This window comes from Thunnus albacares, chromosome 5 (assembly GCF_914725855.1).
Source record: "Thunnus albacares chromosome 5, fThuAlb1.1, whole genome shotgun sequence".
Taxonomy (NCBI): Eukaryota; Metazoa; Chordata; class Actinopteri; order Scombriformes; family Scombridae; genus Thunnus; species Thunnus albacares.
This window is the reverse complement of record NC_058110.1, coordinates 7,138,989-7,151,723: the sequence shown is the minus strand read 5'-3', so window position 1 is coordinate 7,151,723 and position 12,735 is coordinate 7,138,989. Positions and strand designations below refer to the sequence as shown.

Genomic DNA, 12,735 nt, shown 5'->3' with positions numbered 1-12,735 from the left:
TGCGTCCTGATTGGCCGGCTACGCACATGCAAATTTCAGTGAGCTATTAAGCGACTAGGGTTCATTTACTTGTGTCCCAATTGTCAACTGCAGTTGTAAAGGTTGCTAGGTGACAGGAGCGGCACTTCGTGATCCAAGGATAAAGGCAGGAACAGTTGATGATGCAAATAGTAAATCCTCACTAGACCAGACCCTCTCATTTAAAAACACTTGGTTTGGCCTTCACAGTCTACAGAGGATGTCCTCCGTAGACTGTGAAGGCCCTTGAGTTGAGACACAGCTAATGTAAGTCTTTCTGGTTGCACTGTAAACAGATACACCAGTTGCTCTGTGTATTTCAGACAAAATAGCTGCTCAGGAAGTGTTTGCTGTAGTATTTAGACACTTGCTGTTACCACCATAACCATAGTTGTCTCCAAATCAACCAGGAGTGAAATCTTAAGGATTACAACTTTAGCCACTTTAGTCCATCTTCACTTCCTTAGAGGTTATGGCATCTAACAAAAATGGCTAAGAAGAATCGCTATTTAAAAAAGAGGTGTACTTTATTTGAATGAGAACTGGACAGTAAAGCACTCACTGAACAGCCAACAGTTGCATTATGAATTTGCAGATGTTGCATGTTGTCAACATACTTTATACTAATTGCCACAGCTACAGGTACTGATGGACTCTTCATGAAAAACATGTCCAAAGGATCAATTATTGTGTACTTTGAATGGCCAGCATAACAATTATTAAATGACTAGTCAGTTAAAAAAACATCCCATCATTAATTAGAAGTCAGTTATGCTGGCCAGCTTCTGTATCAGTGTGACTGTGCTAATGTTGGAAAGAGAATATGTTTGAACAACCATGCATACATGTGATTGTATGTATATGTGTGTGTGTGTGTGTGTGTGTGTGTGTGTGTGTGCGCACACATGCACATGTGTGTGCGTGTGTACCTGCTGTTTGGCCTTCTCAGCTTCATGACGTACTTGTTGTCTCTCACGACTCATTGTTTTAGACATCTCCTCCCTCTCTCTTTGTGCCACCTTGGCCAACTCCTCCTTCAGTATTGTCTGCTGGCGTTCATACCTGAAACACATACCAGACATGCACACGCACACACATAATAATATTTCGATTCATTGCATGCTACCATCAGTTTCTGCTTTCCTGCATCTTCAAATCCCTTTAACATTTATTTCCACAAGAGGGCAGCATACAAAAAAATTTCAAACCACTCAAATACATGGACTATCTAAGATGTGCTGAATCTGAGATTCAAGTGATGTCTAAAATTTTAAATTTACTTTTATATTACTTTCTTTTTTTTTAAACTAATTTGACCGCTTGCAATTCAAGAATGTATTTTCTGTTCAGGGCTGCAACCAAATGTCACTCATCCTATAACCAGTCTGACCTTAACTTTATTGAAAAAAGAAAATACACATACGCAAAACTTTTTTACTGTTCCCCAGTCTAACCTCCATCTCTCAATTATCAATCAGTACCTCCCTATTTTTGATTATTGCCGTCCAACCCAAAATAACTGACTCTTTCTTGGTTCCAACTGAAGTCGCTCAACAAATCAGTCCATTCTATTATTTTTGCTTGCTTAAATTCTCTAGGTGATTTTTTGTTTTGTTTTTATTTATGGTAAGTGATACGTGACACCCTTGCCCAAAAAGCTCTAGCAAACTTTCTGGCCAGTAATTTTAGGAGGAAGCTCCACCATATCTGCATATATAAGTTGTTAGAGAGAGCGTAAGCCAATTCATATCTCTGCAATGGTCGCAGTCTGTCCTCAATATGTCTTGGGTGCATTTACATCTGTGTTTAGAGCTGTCCACTTGTGATCAGATCACCCGCGATGGATGTTAATACCCGGTGTAAACAGAGCCAGTGTTGCCCTGAGGCATCTTACCCTGCTGCAACTGATTTTAGTTTTCTTGACCGAGCGTGTGGTGTATAGTGTTAAGACCAAAACGTAATTTAACTCTTTTCAGGGCAAGGTAAACAAAACCCAGACACAGTGGTTTAAAATTATTTGAAAGAAGAAGAGAGGCACTGTTAGGCACTACACAACATATGAAATATAACACAATATTGGCAGTAACAGAGGTCTTTAACAGCAGATAAAGTAAATTTAAGTAAATGCTAAGCTATGCATACATAAATGGTTATTTTTGCACATCAATTTATTAAAGGTACCTTATCATCAAAGGCTTGAGTTTACAAGGTGTTTTACAATCATCTTGAATGCTAATCAGCCAATCAGAATCTGGTTCATAAACCGATAGTTTCTTCAACCCACCTCCTCTGTTCTTCCTTGGCGTAAGAGGCTGGTTTGCTAGTGCTGGACTGGGAACTGGGTTGGGCTCGGTGCTGTGAGCTCTGCTGTGGTCGAGAGCTTGAGCTGGTACTACGAGAGGCACCTAGGGCAAAGACAGAGTACAGTACAGTATTAGTATTAGAATAAACCCTGATACAGAAAGAATTATTACATGTGATTTAATATCCAAGGACTGAGTGTATTGGCCCGAATATATAGGACAATGTTTTATTCTGGGGTCAAGGGTTGTAGACAATTACAAATTCACAATATCATATATTCCTAAAGTCCATTAATACTGTGTCTGTTAGTTAGCATTTCAAGTGTTTCATTTAACTTAAAGAAGTTCTGACAGCCTGTATTCATAACATGTGTTGCTGCCACACAATAAATAAATTCACAATGAGTGAAAATGAGTTGAAAACGTCTCCCACAATCTTGACTGCAGACACAGACCTGTGACTAGAATCTTCTGTAAAGCTGCTAATAATCTCCACTGTCACAGAGCGTCATGATGAAGAGAGTCTGACAAATCTTAACTACCAGATAAAAATGAGCCTGACGGCTTCAAGACTCAGAAAGGAAAGAGTGCGAGTATGCAACTGATAGACGAGCCGGACAAATGTGGGGTTTACTTTTCGCTTTAATGTGAGTATTTCACATTTAATTCATCAAGACTTCAGAGAGAGAGTGCCACTTTATCCTCAGACTAACAGTATCTCTGGGAAACTTTCCTTGTCTGCAAGTACTCTGCATCTTCAAAAAGTCTTCTTTCCAAAAACAGGTGTTGGAAATGGGGTTGTTTTATAATTAGGGCTGTCTTATATTCAGGTCAAAACATTCTTTCTGCTATGAATTTATAGTCTCTAAGCAGAGACAACCTGGATGACATCACCAGGCTTATTTGTGTAATTTTGTTTATAAGTGTCGGAAAGTTAAACTTCTCAGAGTTTCAGTTTTTTATTGCCTTTTCAGCACACACACACACACACACACATCATCTTTAAGTTAACTCTGTTCTCAGCAAACGTTGTTGTGTGGGAAACACTGAGGTGCAGGATACCTGTGTCTTTCTGAGGGCTTGTTGAGGTTGATGATGATGATGATGATGATGATGATGTACGTTCTGGAGCGATGTTGGCCACTCCTCTCATCCTCTGAAGAACATCCTCTGACAGCTACACAAGGGGATGAAGAGCAATTTTTGACAAAGATCAGAGACAAGACCAAGGATAGGTAGACTAGAGACAGAGAATCAACAAGTGAAAGAAGTGAAAGAGATGGAGAAACCAAAGCCTAATTTATTAGCTTTGTTTTCAGTCAATGACCATACATGTGTTTAGTTGAACCCCAGATTGCTCCGAATGTTTTTGCTTTGTTTTCTTTACAACAGAAACAATGAGAAGCCTGTCTGCAAGTTTCTACAACTTAATAAGAGTTAACTAGAGCATAAATCACATTGTGCACATAGTGTGGTGTCCTTTATTTGAATGAAAATCATCCTTTTATCTCGTATAATCATTTAGGAAGTACAGAGTAACTTTGGCCTGGGACAAAACAAATGAACCCACAAAGTGTGCCAGAATACAATGGATCACTGCATCTCTACTTTGTGTGTGTGTGTGTCCAGGGAAATTGTTAAACATGGCTACATCATGAACCACAGTAGGCAGTGACTGACTCACGGTTTCTATGACTCACAACCTTTGAATGGGAAGGCAGGGCTAGTAAATAACATTAACTGTGAGGCTTATCGTTTTTGACTTATGAGACATTTTTACAAACATTTTTACAAACATTATGATGCATGCAAGTACAAGAAGTATAAACTCTAAACTTGCTTGAACTGCATATTCTTTTAATTTATATTCCACTGGTAGTTCAAACTTCACTAGCATTTGCGCAAGTATAGCTAGGTCTGATGGTGCCTTCATATCCTGCAGGAAATTTGGATATTAGGGCTTGAGAACGTCCAAGAAAATTCTCATACATCTCAGAAAGAAGGAATTCACTACGGCTACAGTCACTCTACAAGCATTGATGCACTTACTGTGTGTGTGTGTGTGTGTGTGTGTGTGTGTGTGTGTGTGTGTGTGTGTGTGTGTTTGTGTGTGTGTATGTGACATTAAGCTTTCATTTTGAAAGCAGCCTATATTTAGAAGATTAAAGATAAAGCAAAGCACAAAAGCACCACTTCACTGACTTCCTCATGTTGAAAGTTTACAATCTGTTAGACATGTGACCACACCCAGCACCACTATTGGGTGTGCTCATCACAATTGTTCCCTACCTCTAACCACACTCAACAGAGTGTGATGGACAGCGTGTATTAGTACACATCACTGCAACAAAGTCAGAACCTCAACCACCTTTTGTTTCCATTCCCCCTGACTGTGTAGTGGTCCTCATGTTGTGACATGAAGTCCTGTCGCACATGCAGTTTGGAATTAGGAGCATTTAGTGTTAATGCAACAAATATCTCTGCAAATCCAAATCCAGCAAAAATCTTTGTCATGTGATTACACGACTGCCTAGAGGTATGAATCGACGTATAAATTTTAATATGATAAATAGTGTAGCCCCCGTGCATAGAAGCCATAATTACTAACATACCTCAGCTGCTACAATACATTTTTGTGGAGAGAATGGATTTAAAAAAAAACAACATCCTCACAATTAACTACGTTAGAAATGCTTAATCACAAAGTATTGTAATATTTCTGGCTACATATACAATTGTATTACCACTTCAATCGTTGGTCATGACTTGCACTTCACAAAATTCCGACATTTCCAAAAGCACGGGAAGGCAACAGTGCACGCCAAACTTCATTGGGAATCTGGCCATTTTAACCCAACTTGGTTATGAAAAACCATCCTCACAGCTACAACAACGACATATGAGACATCTGTGGGAATCATTACTTAATTTCGCAATACACCCAACGTGCAACTGACATAAACCAACAAAATATTAGCCAACAAAAACGCTTGTTTCGCCTCTTAACTACCTTATCTTTACGGCAGCTAGCAAACGCTACGCGGTAGCTAGTTTGCAATGAAAAATGTGGCATTTCAAATGAATTTAGTACTGCTATGTGGATAACAAGTATGCCGAATTTACCAGAAGATCATAAAGGTTTCTGAAAGGCGTTAGTCATCTGCCAGATGTGTTCCTTTGCCAATAAACAAGACACACTTCCACCTACATCAAATTATGACAGAAGTTTGGCGTGAGGAAAAAATAGCATGAATCGGGTCGTAAATCATCCTGCCCCTTCATCACTTTACATCCTCCGCACTGTCTCAACAGTGCTTACATAGGATGTTGTCCTAACGTTAGTTCAAGTGAGAATAAACTGGTAAATTAACTTACTGTACAGCAACATGCTACCAGCTAGTACAGAGCTAGGCGTAGCTAACATTAAAGTAACTGTTAGCACGGCTTATCAGTAGCTAAATTAGCATTACCTTTACTCCCCGCAGAATCCTGACTCTGTCCTCATCATCGACACCGAAAGACACTTTTCTGGTCGTACTCTCTCCCGAGCCCATGCCTTCTGGTGTAAACGTGACAGCTTTTCTAATGACGTTTCGTATAATACTATTACTAGCATGGGATAATGTTAGTATCTTGCCCAGTGACAGAATGTGTGACAGATGGGATCAGGGTTGCCAGACTCTTCTTAAACCATCCCCCTCTTACAGGTGTCTATAATCCAACAGCATGCTTTCCTACTGATGTATTATTAAGGTGCTGTTGGCAACTTGAAATATTCATCAAAAAAATATTTATCCACCTGTTTTTTGCACGTGCATTCCGTTGAAATTAGAACGGGTGAATCGCTGATAGTCCCCCATTTACAGCCCAACCTGGCAGCCTTGATGTTCTGCACTAAAGCAACCTTGAATGAACTGTGGTCAAAGGGCCATATCAACTATGGATGCACATTTTGATAACACACACACACAGACATTATTATCTGAGTTTATTTGTAGCATAAACACAAAGCATGTCTCATATTCCGCCTAAATGTCAGGGTTTACGCACATCAGTGTTTACAGTATATAAAGAAAATAAAAGGCAAACACACAACATTCATTAGACATTCGGTTACTTTTCAACAAACACAAAAAAACTGAAACATGCTAAATATTAGCGTCTCAGATAGAAAGGTTAAAAAGAAAAGCCCACAAAGCTAATTCATTTATGAAACACTTATATTGATCTATATACTCCACAAAAATCATCCTAATCACAAATAAAAAACAAAGTTTTTGTAAACAAATTATCTCACGTGACTAAAATGTTACAGGCCAATAATGCAGTCATGCTAGACAACAAATAGCATGCCATTTATTAAACAGCCTAGTTTCCCAGTGGTTGAGAACTGATTTGCTGTGTCCACAGCTCTGAACTGTGGGACTTGACACAAAACAACATTGTATACCTCTGGTACTCTGAGTCAGGAAGTCATTCTTCTACTTCAGTTACACATGAATGCACCATTTTGGCACAATTTTGAGTCAATCTGTACTTTTTACAGTATTTCCATACAGGGTTTTGAAAGGAATCAGTAAATACAAGAATACAGAGAAAAAATCTTTTTAGTGGGGGGAGGATTTACTTGGTTGAACAACCAAATAAATTCTCTGCATGGGAAATATTAAACTAAAACTGTTGTGTTCACATCCCACTGTGCAGTGTGATCCAAGACTCTGATGTGTTTGAGTGGATACTGAATGCTGGGTAAACCGGCTCCCTAAACACAGCCCTGAAGGTATGGAGGTGCTCCCTGCGCCCTTTGGTGCTGTGGAACGTTAATGTCCCCCCCTCATAGTCCAGCGCTACCTCAATCCTCAGTGGATGATGGGCCATTTCCGCCAGTGCCACATTGCAGGAGGACTGACACACTGTCAGCTTGCCGTTTTTCCACTGCAGTCGCCAGGACACAGAGTTGTGTCCTAGACGACTGTGGTCACCACGGCGAGGGATACTCTTGTAACACACGCCCAGCGACCACATGCTGTTGGCCCCCACTTCTACCACCCATATGTGCTCACCTGATGAGAACCCCTGGCTGCACAGGACCTGGGGTGCGGTTGTAAAGCGCTCTGGGTGCTCTGCATAGGACTGCTTAGTGGAACTGTACTTGACCGTGCGCAGATCGTTGGAGATTATCAAGCTGGGGTGGGCAGTGCAGAGGTTGAAGGAGAGGTCCAGAGGGTTGAGAAGGATAGAGAGGGAATCCAGGAGGCGGGTCATTTCTAAGCGGAAGTCTTGGGTTTTGAGACCTGCCTGGAGACGCTTGGTGTTGAGCGGAGCCTTTGAGGGGATCTTGGAGGGAACGGTGCCTGAGACGACTTCCCTCAGCTTGTGCTCAATCAGCATGAACCTGGAGAGCAGAAACATTTCCTGGGTTGATTTCCATTGTTTTACCATGCTACTGTATGTAGCATGTGATCTACTTTGTTACTCTGCATCACATGTCTGTGCTTATTTAAGCTGCATAAAAGCACAGGGGTGAAAATATCTAGGGCCAGCAGACATTTTTATGAATATATATGCATTAAACAATTTGTGTGTATGGACCTGATTGCACACACTGTATATGTAAGAACCCTTTATATTATTATACTATATTTAACAAGTGCTAATAGCTAATAATGTTCATTCTGAAAAAAATATATGTACAATGCAGTATATATTTCCTTAATTTGTAAAGATAATAATATGAATGACTTGAAAAACATTTTAATGGAACATGTCTCCACAAATCTCTATTTTTTCTAATCTATCCATATACTATGAGATACAGTAAACACATAATTAAGAACATTGTCAATTTATCAGTGAAAATGCAGTATGTTGAGTTGATATTTCTTTCACTCGATTTCAGAGAGAGATTTTAGTTTATTTGTTGTATTTATTCATTTTAGTTGTAAAAGCAGTACATATTTCTGTCTAAAAACAAAAGTGCACCTGTGTATGAAGAGGCATGTGTCTGTCACATTGAGGGCCTGCATGGCACTTCGTTGGGCCTCCAGTAACTGCTGCTGTTGCTCCTCCAGTGCCTCTAGTCCAATCTGCCAGCTCTTTTTGCGCTGGCCTCGCTCCTCCTCTAACAGCAGATGCAGACGCTCCCTGTACCTGAATGCAACACAGTAAGGAAGGTAAACCTAAAACTCCAGTCAGTGACATTATTATAATGGTGTTCCACCCATACACTTTATTTCCCCCTCCAATTACTAGCTGCACTTTTTTATTATTACTTACTAGAGATAAACTCATGTATGTGGGCACATACACATAGAGTATAGATTTACTTCAGTAAGTTTGAGTTGTTTACTATGAAGTTTTGTTTCACATATTTATATATTTATTGGAGGACTAAGTGATTGTTTAATGTTTAATTTCTGTATCCATCCATGTTATATGCTTTGTCCTTGATGTATCTGCCAGCCCTTGTACTGTATCTTCTCATATACTCAAGTACTTTGTTTTCCTCTGAGAATCTATTGACTGTACTCTTCCCACAGTTGTGCTGATAACTCTCACTCAAATTAGTCATCATCAACTGAATCCTTATTTTTCAACAGGGAGTTTCAGCGGGGAATTTCAGTGTCTCTTGGTGTACTCACTGTTTTTTTTTGTTTGTTTGTTTTTGTACAAAAATACTGTATAGAAACAGTTTTTTGTTTTTGTTTTTACATGTAATTAAATTGAATTATACAATACTGAATAATGAGATGAATGATTACTGTAGCTATCAGCATTTTATAATTGAAACAGGACATTTGAACACTTCTACCGGCAGGCTGGAAATGCAGATGAACTGGATTCATTGCATCAAATGTCTGGTACACATAGTTTTGGTGTGTATTTTAATCTACAATAGTCACCGCCTATTCCTGCTCTTCAAGCCTGAGGGAGGAACTGGTGTGGTTATCTGATGCACATACCGTAAATTGTGCTGTCAGTGACTTTACACATATAACAACCTGTAATTTATAATACAGGAGTGGTAGTCCAACAAACTCCTTTTTTAACACTAACATAGAACATTGCCTTACTAATTTGAATTCACCTGATTAGAGGAATATACATATCTATTTTGTAGTTTTATCTAGAAATTGTTGTATATATTTCTATGTCATTAAAGCTTTTGAGATATAAAGATTACATGTTTGGTAGAATATATTATTCATATCATTCACACATAGAGGGCATTATAGTACAAAACATTACAGTAATAACCACATAAAAAGCCTTCTCTTTTTTTGTGTGTGTATATTTGGTAGATTGCGGTACATTTCCAAAAGATTGAGACTGTGTTTTTCTTGTCAACAGATGAGGGTGAAAGGGTGAAAGTTCCAGTCATCCTCTGTGCTCTTAAAGCCAATGCTGTCACAACTATTTCTCTAATACATTAAATATTCATGACTAAATACGCATCATTGTTAAAATTCAGAAAAAATATGTCATTAGGTATTATTTATAAAGAGTTTCTCAGGTAATCTGCTTCATCAGGACTGTGTAACTGTGGTTTGATCAACTGTGGTTTGACTGGTAGTGGATAAACACCATTATCCAACAATCTCACAATGTCATCAGATTCTGATTCAAATCTAGGTCAATCCTGATTGGTGCAAATCTCTCTTGCAAAATAATCAAAACTGTTCCAACTTTGGCAGAGAATTGTATTTTCATGGACCTCGATGCTCATAGTAAGATGCTGATTGAGCAAATATGTTTTTAAAATGCATTTTTCAATACATCATCATATCTGCTTTAGAACACCACGGTTCTTTTCAGTGCAGTAGAAATACCAGCACATGTGCAGTACATTACCTGTCCACTAGTGCAGCCATACCATCCATGACTGAGACAGCCTTGTTGACCAGTTTGTCTTCTATAGCTTCAGAGGCTCCCTGCTCCTCTGCTGTCTTCTGCAGGAGAGCTTCTGTCATCTGCAGCCTACAGGAAACCACCTGAAAACACATATTTCACCTAGTTCAGATTTTTGTGACACTGTACACTGTACAGGAAGAAAGTCTTTTCTTGTAACATGTCATCAAGGAACATCAAGGAACGAGGAAAAACACACTGTCATTCCCTTTGCATGATGCAAGAGGCCCATGATCATTTTCTTTCTTGAACATGATGCGACTTTTTAGAACAATGGTTTAGCACTTCTACTCTGCAAAGATGTGATTTAAGTATTCAAATCAGTCACCTTGAATTGACAACTCACTTTTACCCTGTCAGAAGTCATTATACTGTTCTCACCACTAATGCATTCTTATCATTCTCCAGTCTCAAGAACACTGGTAGTGTGCCAGATAGCTGCCAGCCACTCTATTAAAAACCTGAATGTGTCACGTTTTCATTGTTGTTTCTCACGGATACAAAGTAAAACCTCGTCATTATATGTGCGCACTCTAATGCTTTAATTTGAAAATGTTTCCTAGTAAGAGAAATATAATTTGGTAGTAATTATAGGGAAAATAGGAATGTCCTTGAAAGTAAACAAGTACACAAGTAAATATTAATTCATTATTCATTTAATATTGGAAACACTATTCTTTATTTATATTGAATTGTATGTTTGCCTGTAGACAAATCAGCTGTACATGCACTGACTAAACGAATGTCTAGTTTATACTTGTATTTAATTGGAAGCAAGTAAAGTAAGTGAAAGTATACCAATTAAAAACTCTTACTCTTGTTCTAATTGCCTCTAATCTATATGGATGACTGCAAAACAATGTACTGCTGTACTGTTACAGTAACACTGTAGGAAAAAGTGTATGTAGAATTCATTTCAGGTTAGTGTATCTGAAGCCAATGAAACTACCTTGCTGCGGTTCTCCAGCGCTCGCCTCATCTCCTCTTCGGCTACACTGAAGGTGAGAACATCATGGTTCTTGTGATGGCCTTCGATGAAGCATGTGGTGCACAGCGAGGTCATGTCATTGGAGCAGAAGTACTCAAGGGGACGCCGGTGGATGGCACAGTCCTTCATCCCAAACTCAGTCAGGGGCTCCACCACGGAGTGGGCCCTGAACGACTCCTTCTCGTGGTGTCTCTGAAGGTGCCTGGAGCACAGCGACACCTCGCACTTCAGGCAGGTCTTCACAGCCAGTGATCGCTCATCTATACAGTGGTCGCAGTAAACCTCCATCTTCTGGGACGTCTCAGGCTGAATCTCCAGTGGTGGTGCGCTCGCTAAGTAACCCTCTATGATGTTGCAGAGTTTGAAGTTTTTCTGCAGGGTAGCTATACCCTGATACTCCTCACGACACTCTGGGCAACGTGGCAGCGTTTTGCCACTTTTGTCCACGGCATCAGTGGTCTTCTGGATACAGGCCTGACAGTAGTTGTGGCCACAGGGAAGAACCACCGGATTAGAGAAGAGCTGAAGGCAGATGGGGCAGCTCAGCTCGTGGGCTAGCTTCTCCTCTGACTTGGACAAAGACATGATGGGAGGTGATGGTGGTGGTAGCTTCTTTTGTTGCTGCTGGTTATTTCTCTTCTCTTATCACTCTTCTTGTTAAAACCTTGTACCCTTCCTCCCTCACCTACAACTTGTACTTGTACTTAAAGCTATCTTTTGTCTCTTCTTCACTCTGTTTCGTCGTCTCACTCGATGAGGCTGCAGGTGAGTCTACAAAGACAACAGTCAGTATACAGAGAAAACAAGGAAGAGAGCAACCTTTATTGTTTACCAGAACAGCAGGAGGTGTATCCACAAATGTGTGCAGGACAGCATTCCTTTCCAAGAGGCCCGGTCTGCTGTGCTGCCAGGAATTCACACCCCCATAGGGACTATTGATGGTACAAATATGCAAGGCATGACAGTATTATGATCAAGTCCTCAGAACTCATTTAAGCAATTTAAAGTTGAGAATCAGAGCCCCTCTTTCCTGGGATCCACCATGCATAAATCTAACTCTAAGCAAGAGGAAATCTTACATGTGAGAAATCGTGTTTGCTGCATACACAATTTGTGATAGTTGACTAGTTTTAGCTTCAGTTGCTATCAGAAAGGTTAAAGGCTTGAGAGTTCAATAACTCATTAGGTGTATTAAAATCCTTTACAGAACATAAAACATATGTGCTCAATCTGATAACATCTGAACAGATTCAAGGTTTTATCCAACAGCAACATTATGTTCATTTTGTATCTACAGTACGTATTGCTTTTTGGATGCACAGTAAATGGGGGAACCTGGTTTCCTACACACAGTAGAATCACATGCACAAGACATCTACTGTTGACTGTAAACATCACAGGGACAAATGCTCATTACTTCCACCTCCTTCAGTGTTGTTATGTTTTAATACAGAATCTAGGTGGCACTTCAAGATACTTTTCAGTTGAGGGAGCAAGGTCACCTACCAACAAAAAGTC

At 39.7% G+C, this 12,735-nt stretch overlaps 2 protein-coding genes across 3 annotated transcripts in view; both read right to left on the bottom strand.

Annotated features, from left to right (window-relative positions):
• chchd6a (coiled-coil-helix-coiled-coil-helix domain containing 6a) overlaps positions 1 to 6,003 on the bottom strand; it is an 84,831-nt gene extending 78,828 nt beyond the window's left edge. The window contains exons 1-4 of one of the 2 annotated variants that reach the window (XM_044352248.1): positions 5,792 to 6,003; positions 3,384 to 3,498; positions 2,303 to 2,423; positions 948 to 1,080 (exon numbers count right to left, since the gene is read on the bottom strand). In XM_044352248.1, the coding sequence (XP_044208183.1) occupies positions 948 to 1,080; positions 2,303 to 2,423; positions 3,384 to 3,498; positions 5,792 to 5,875 (453 nt within the window). In that variant the 5' untranslated portion in view covers positions 5,876 to 6,003. The remainder of the gene's footprint in view (positions 1 to 947; positions 1,081 to 2,302; positions 2,424 to 3,383; positions 3,499 to 5,791) is intronic. The other variant, XM_044352249.1, reaches the window with a different exon arrangement.
• Positions 6,004 to 6,294: 291 nt separating this feature from the next.
• Positions 6,295 to 11,981, bottom strand: LOC122982844 (E3 ubiquitin/ISG15 ligase TRIM25-like). Its single transcript, XM_044352423.1, has 4 exons — positions 11,179 to 11,981; positions 10,173 to 10,312; positions 8,304 to 8,471; positions 6,295 to 7,716 (listed from the first exon to the last, which is right to left on the bottom strand). Exons 1-4 carry the CDS (start codon positions 11,800 to 11,802, stop codon positions 7,008 to 7,010), a joined length of 1,641 nt encoding a protein of 546 aa, XP_044208358.1. The 5' UTR covers positions 11,803 to 11,981; the 3' UTR covers positions 6,295 to 7,007.
• Between the last annotated feature and the right edge of the window lie 754 nt (positions 11,982 to 12,735).

Bases quoted from the DNA above. Each gene is read 5' to 3' on its own strand.
- LOC122982844 (XM_044352423.1), bottom strand. From the start codon at position 11,802: ATGTCTTTGTCCAAGTCAGAGGAGAAGCTAGCCCACGAGCTGAGCTGC. The intron at 8,472-10,172 runs GTAATGTACTGC...TGTTGCATTCAG, and splicing joins ATGGCTGCACTAGTGGACAG to GTACAGGGAGCGTCTGCATC. The intron at 7,717-8,303 runs GTGCACTTTTGT...TCTGCTCTCCAG, and splicing joins ACATGCCTCTTCATACACAG to GTTCATGCTGATTGAGCACA.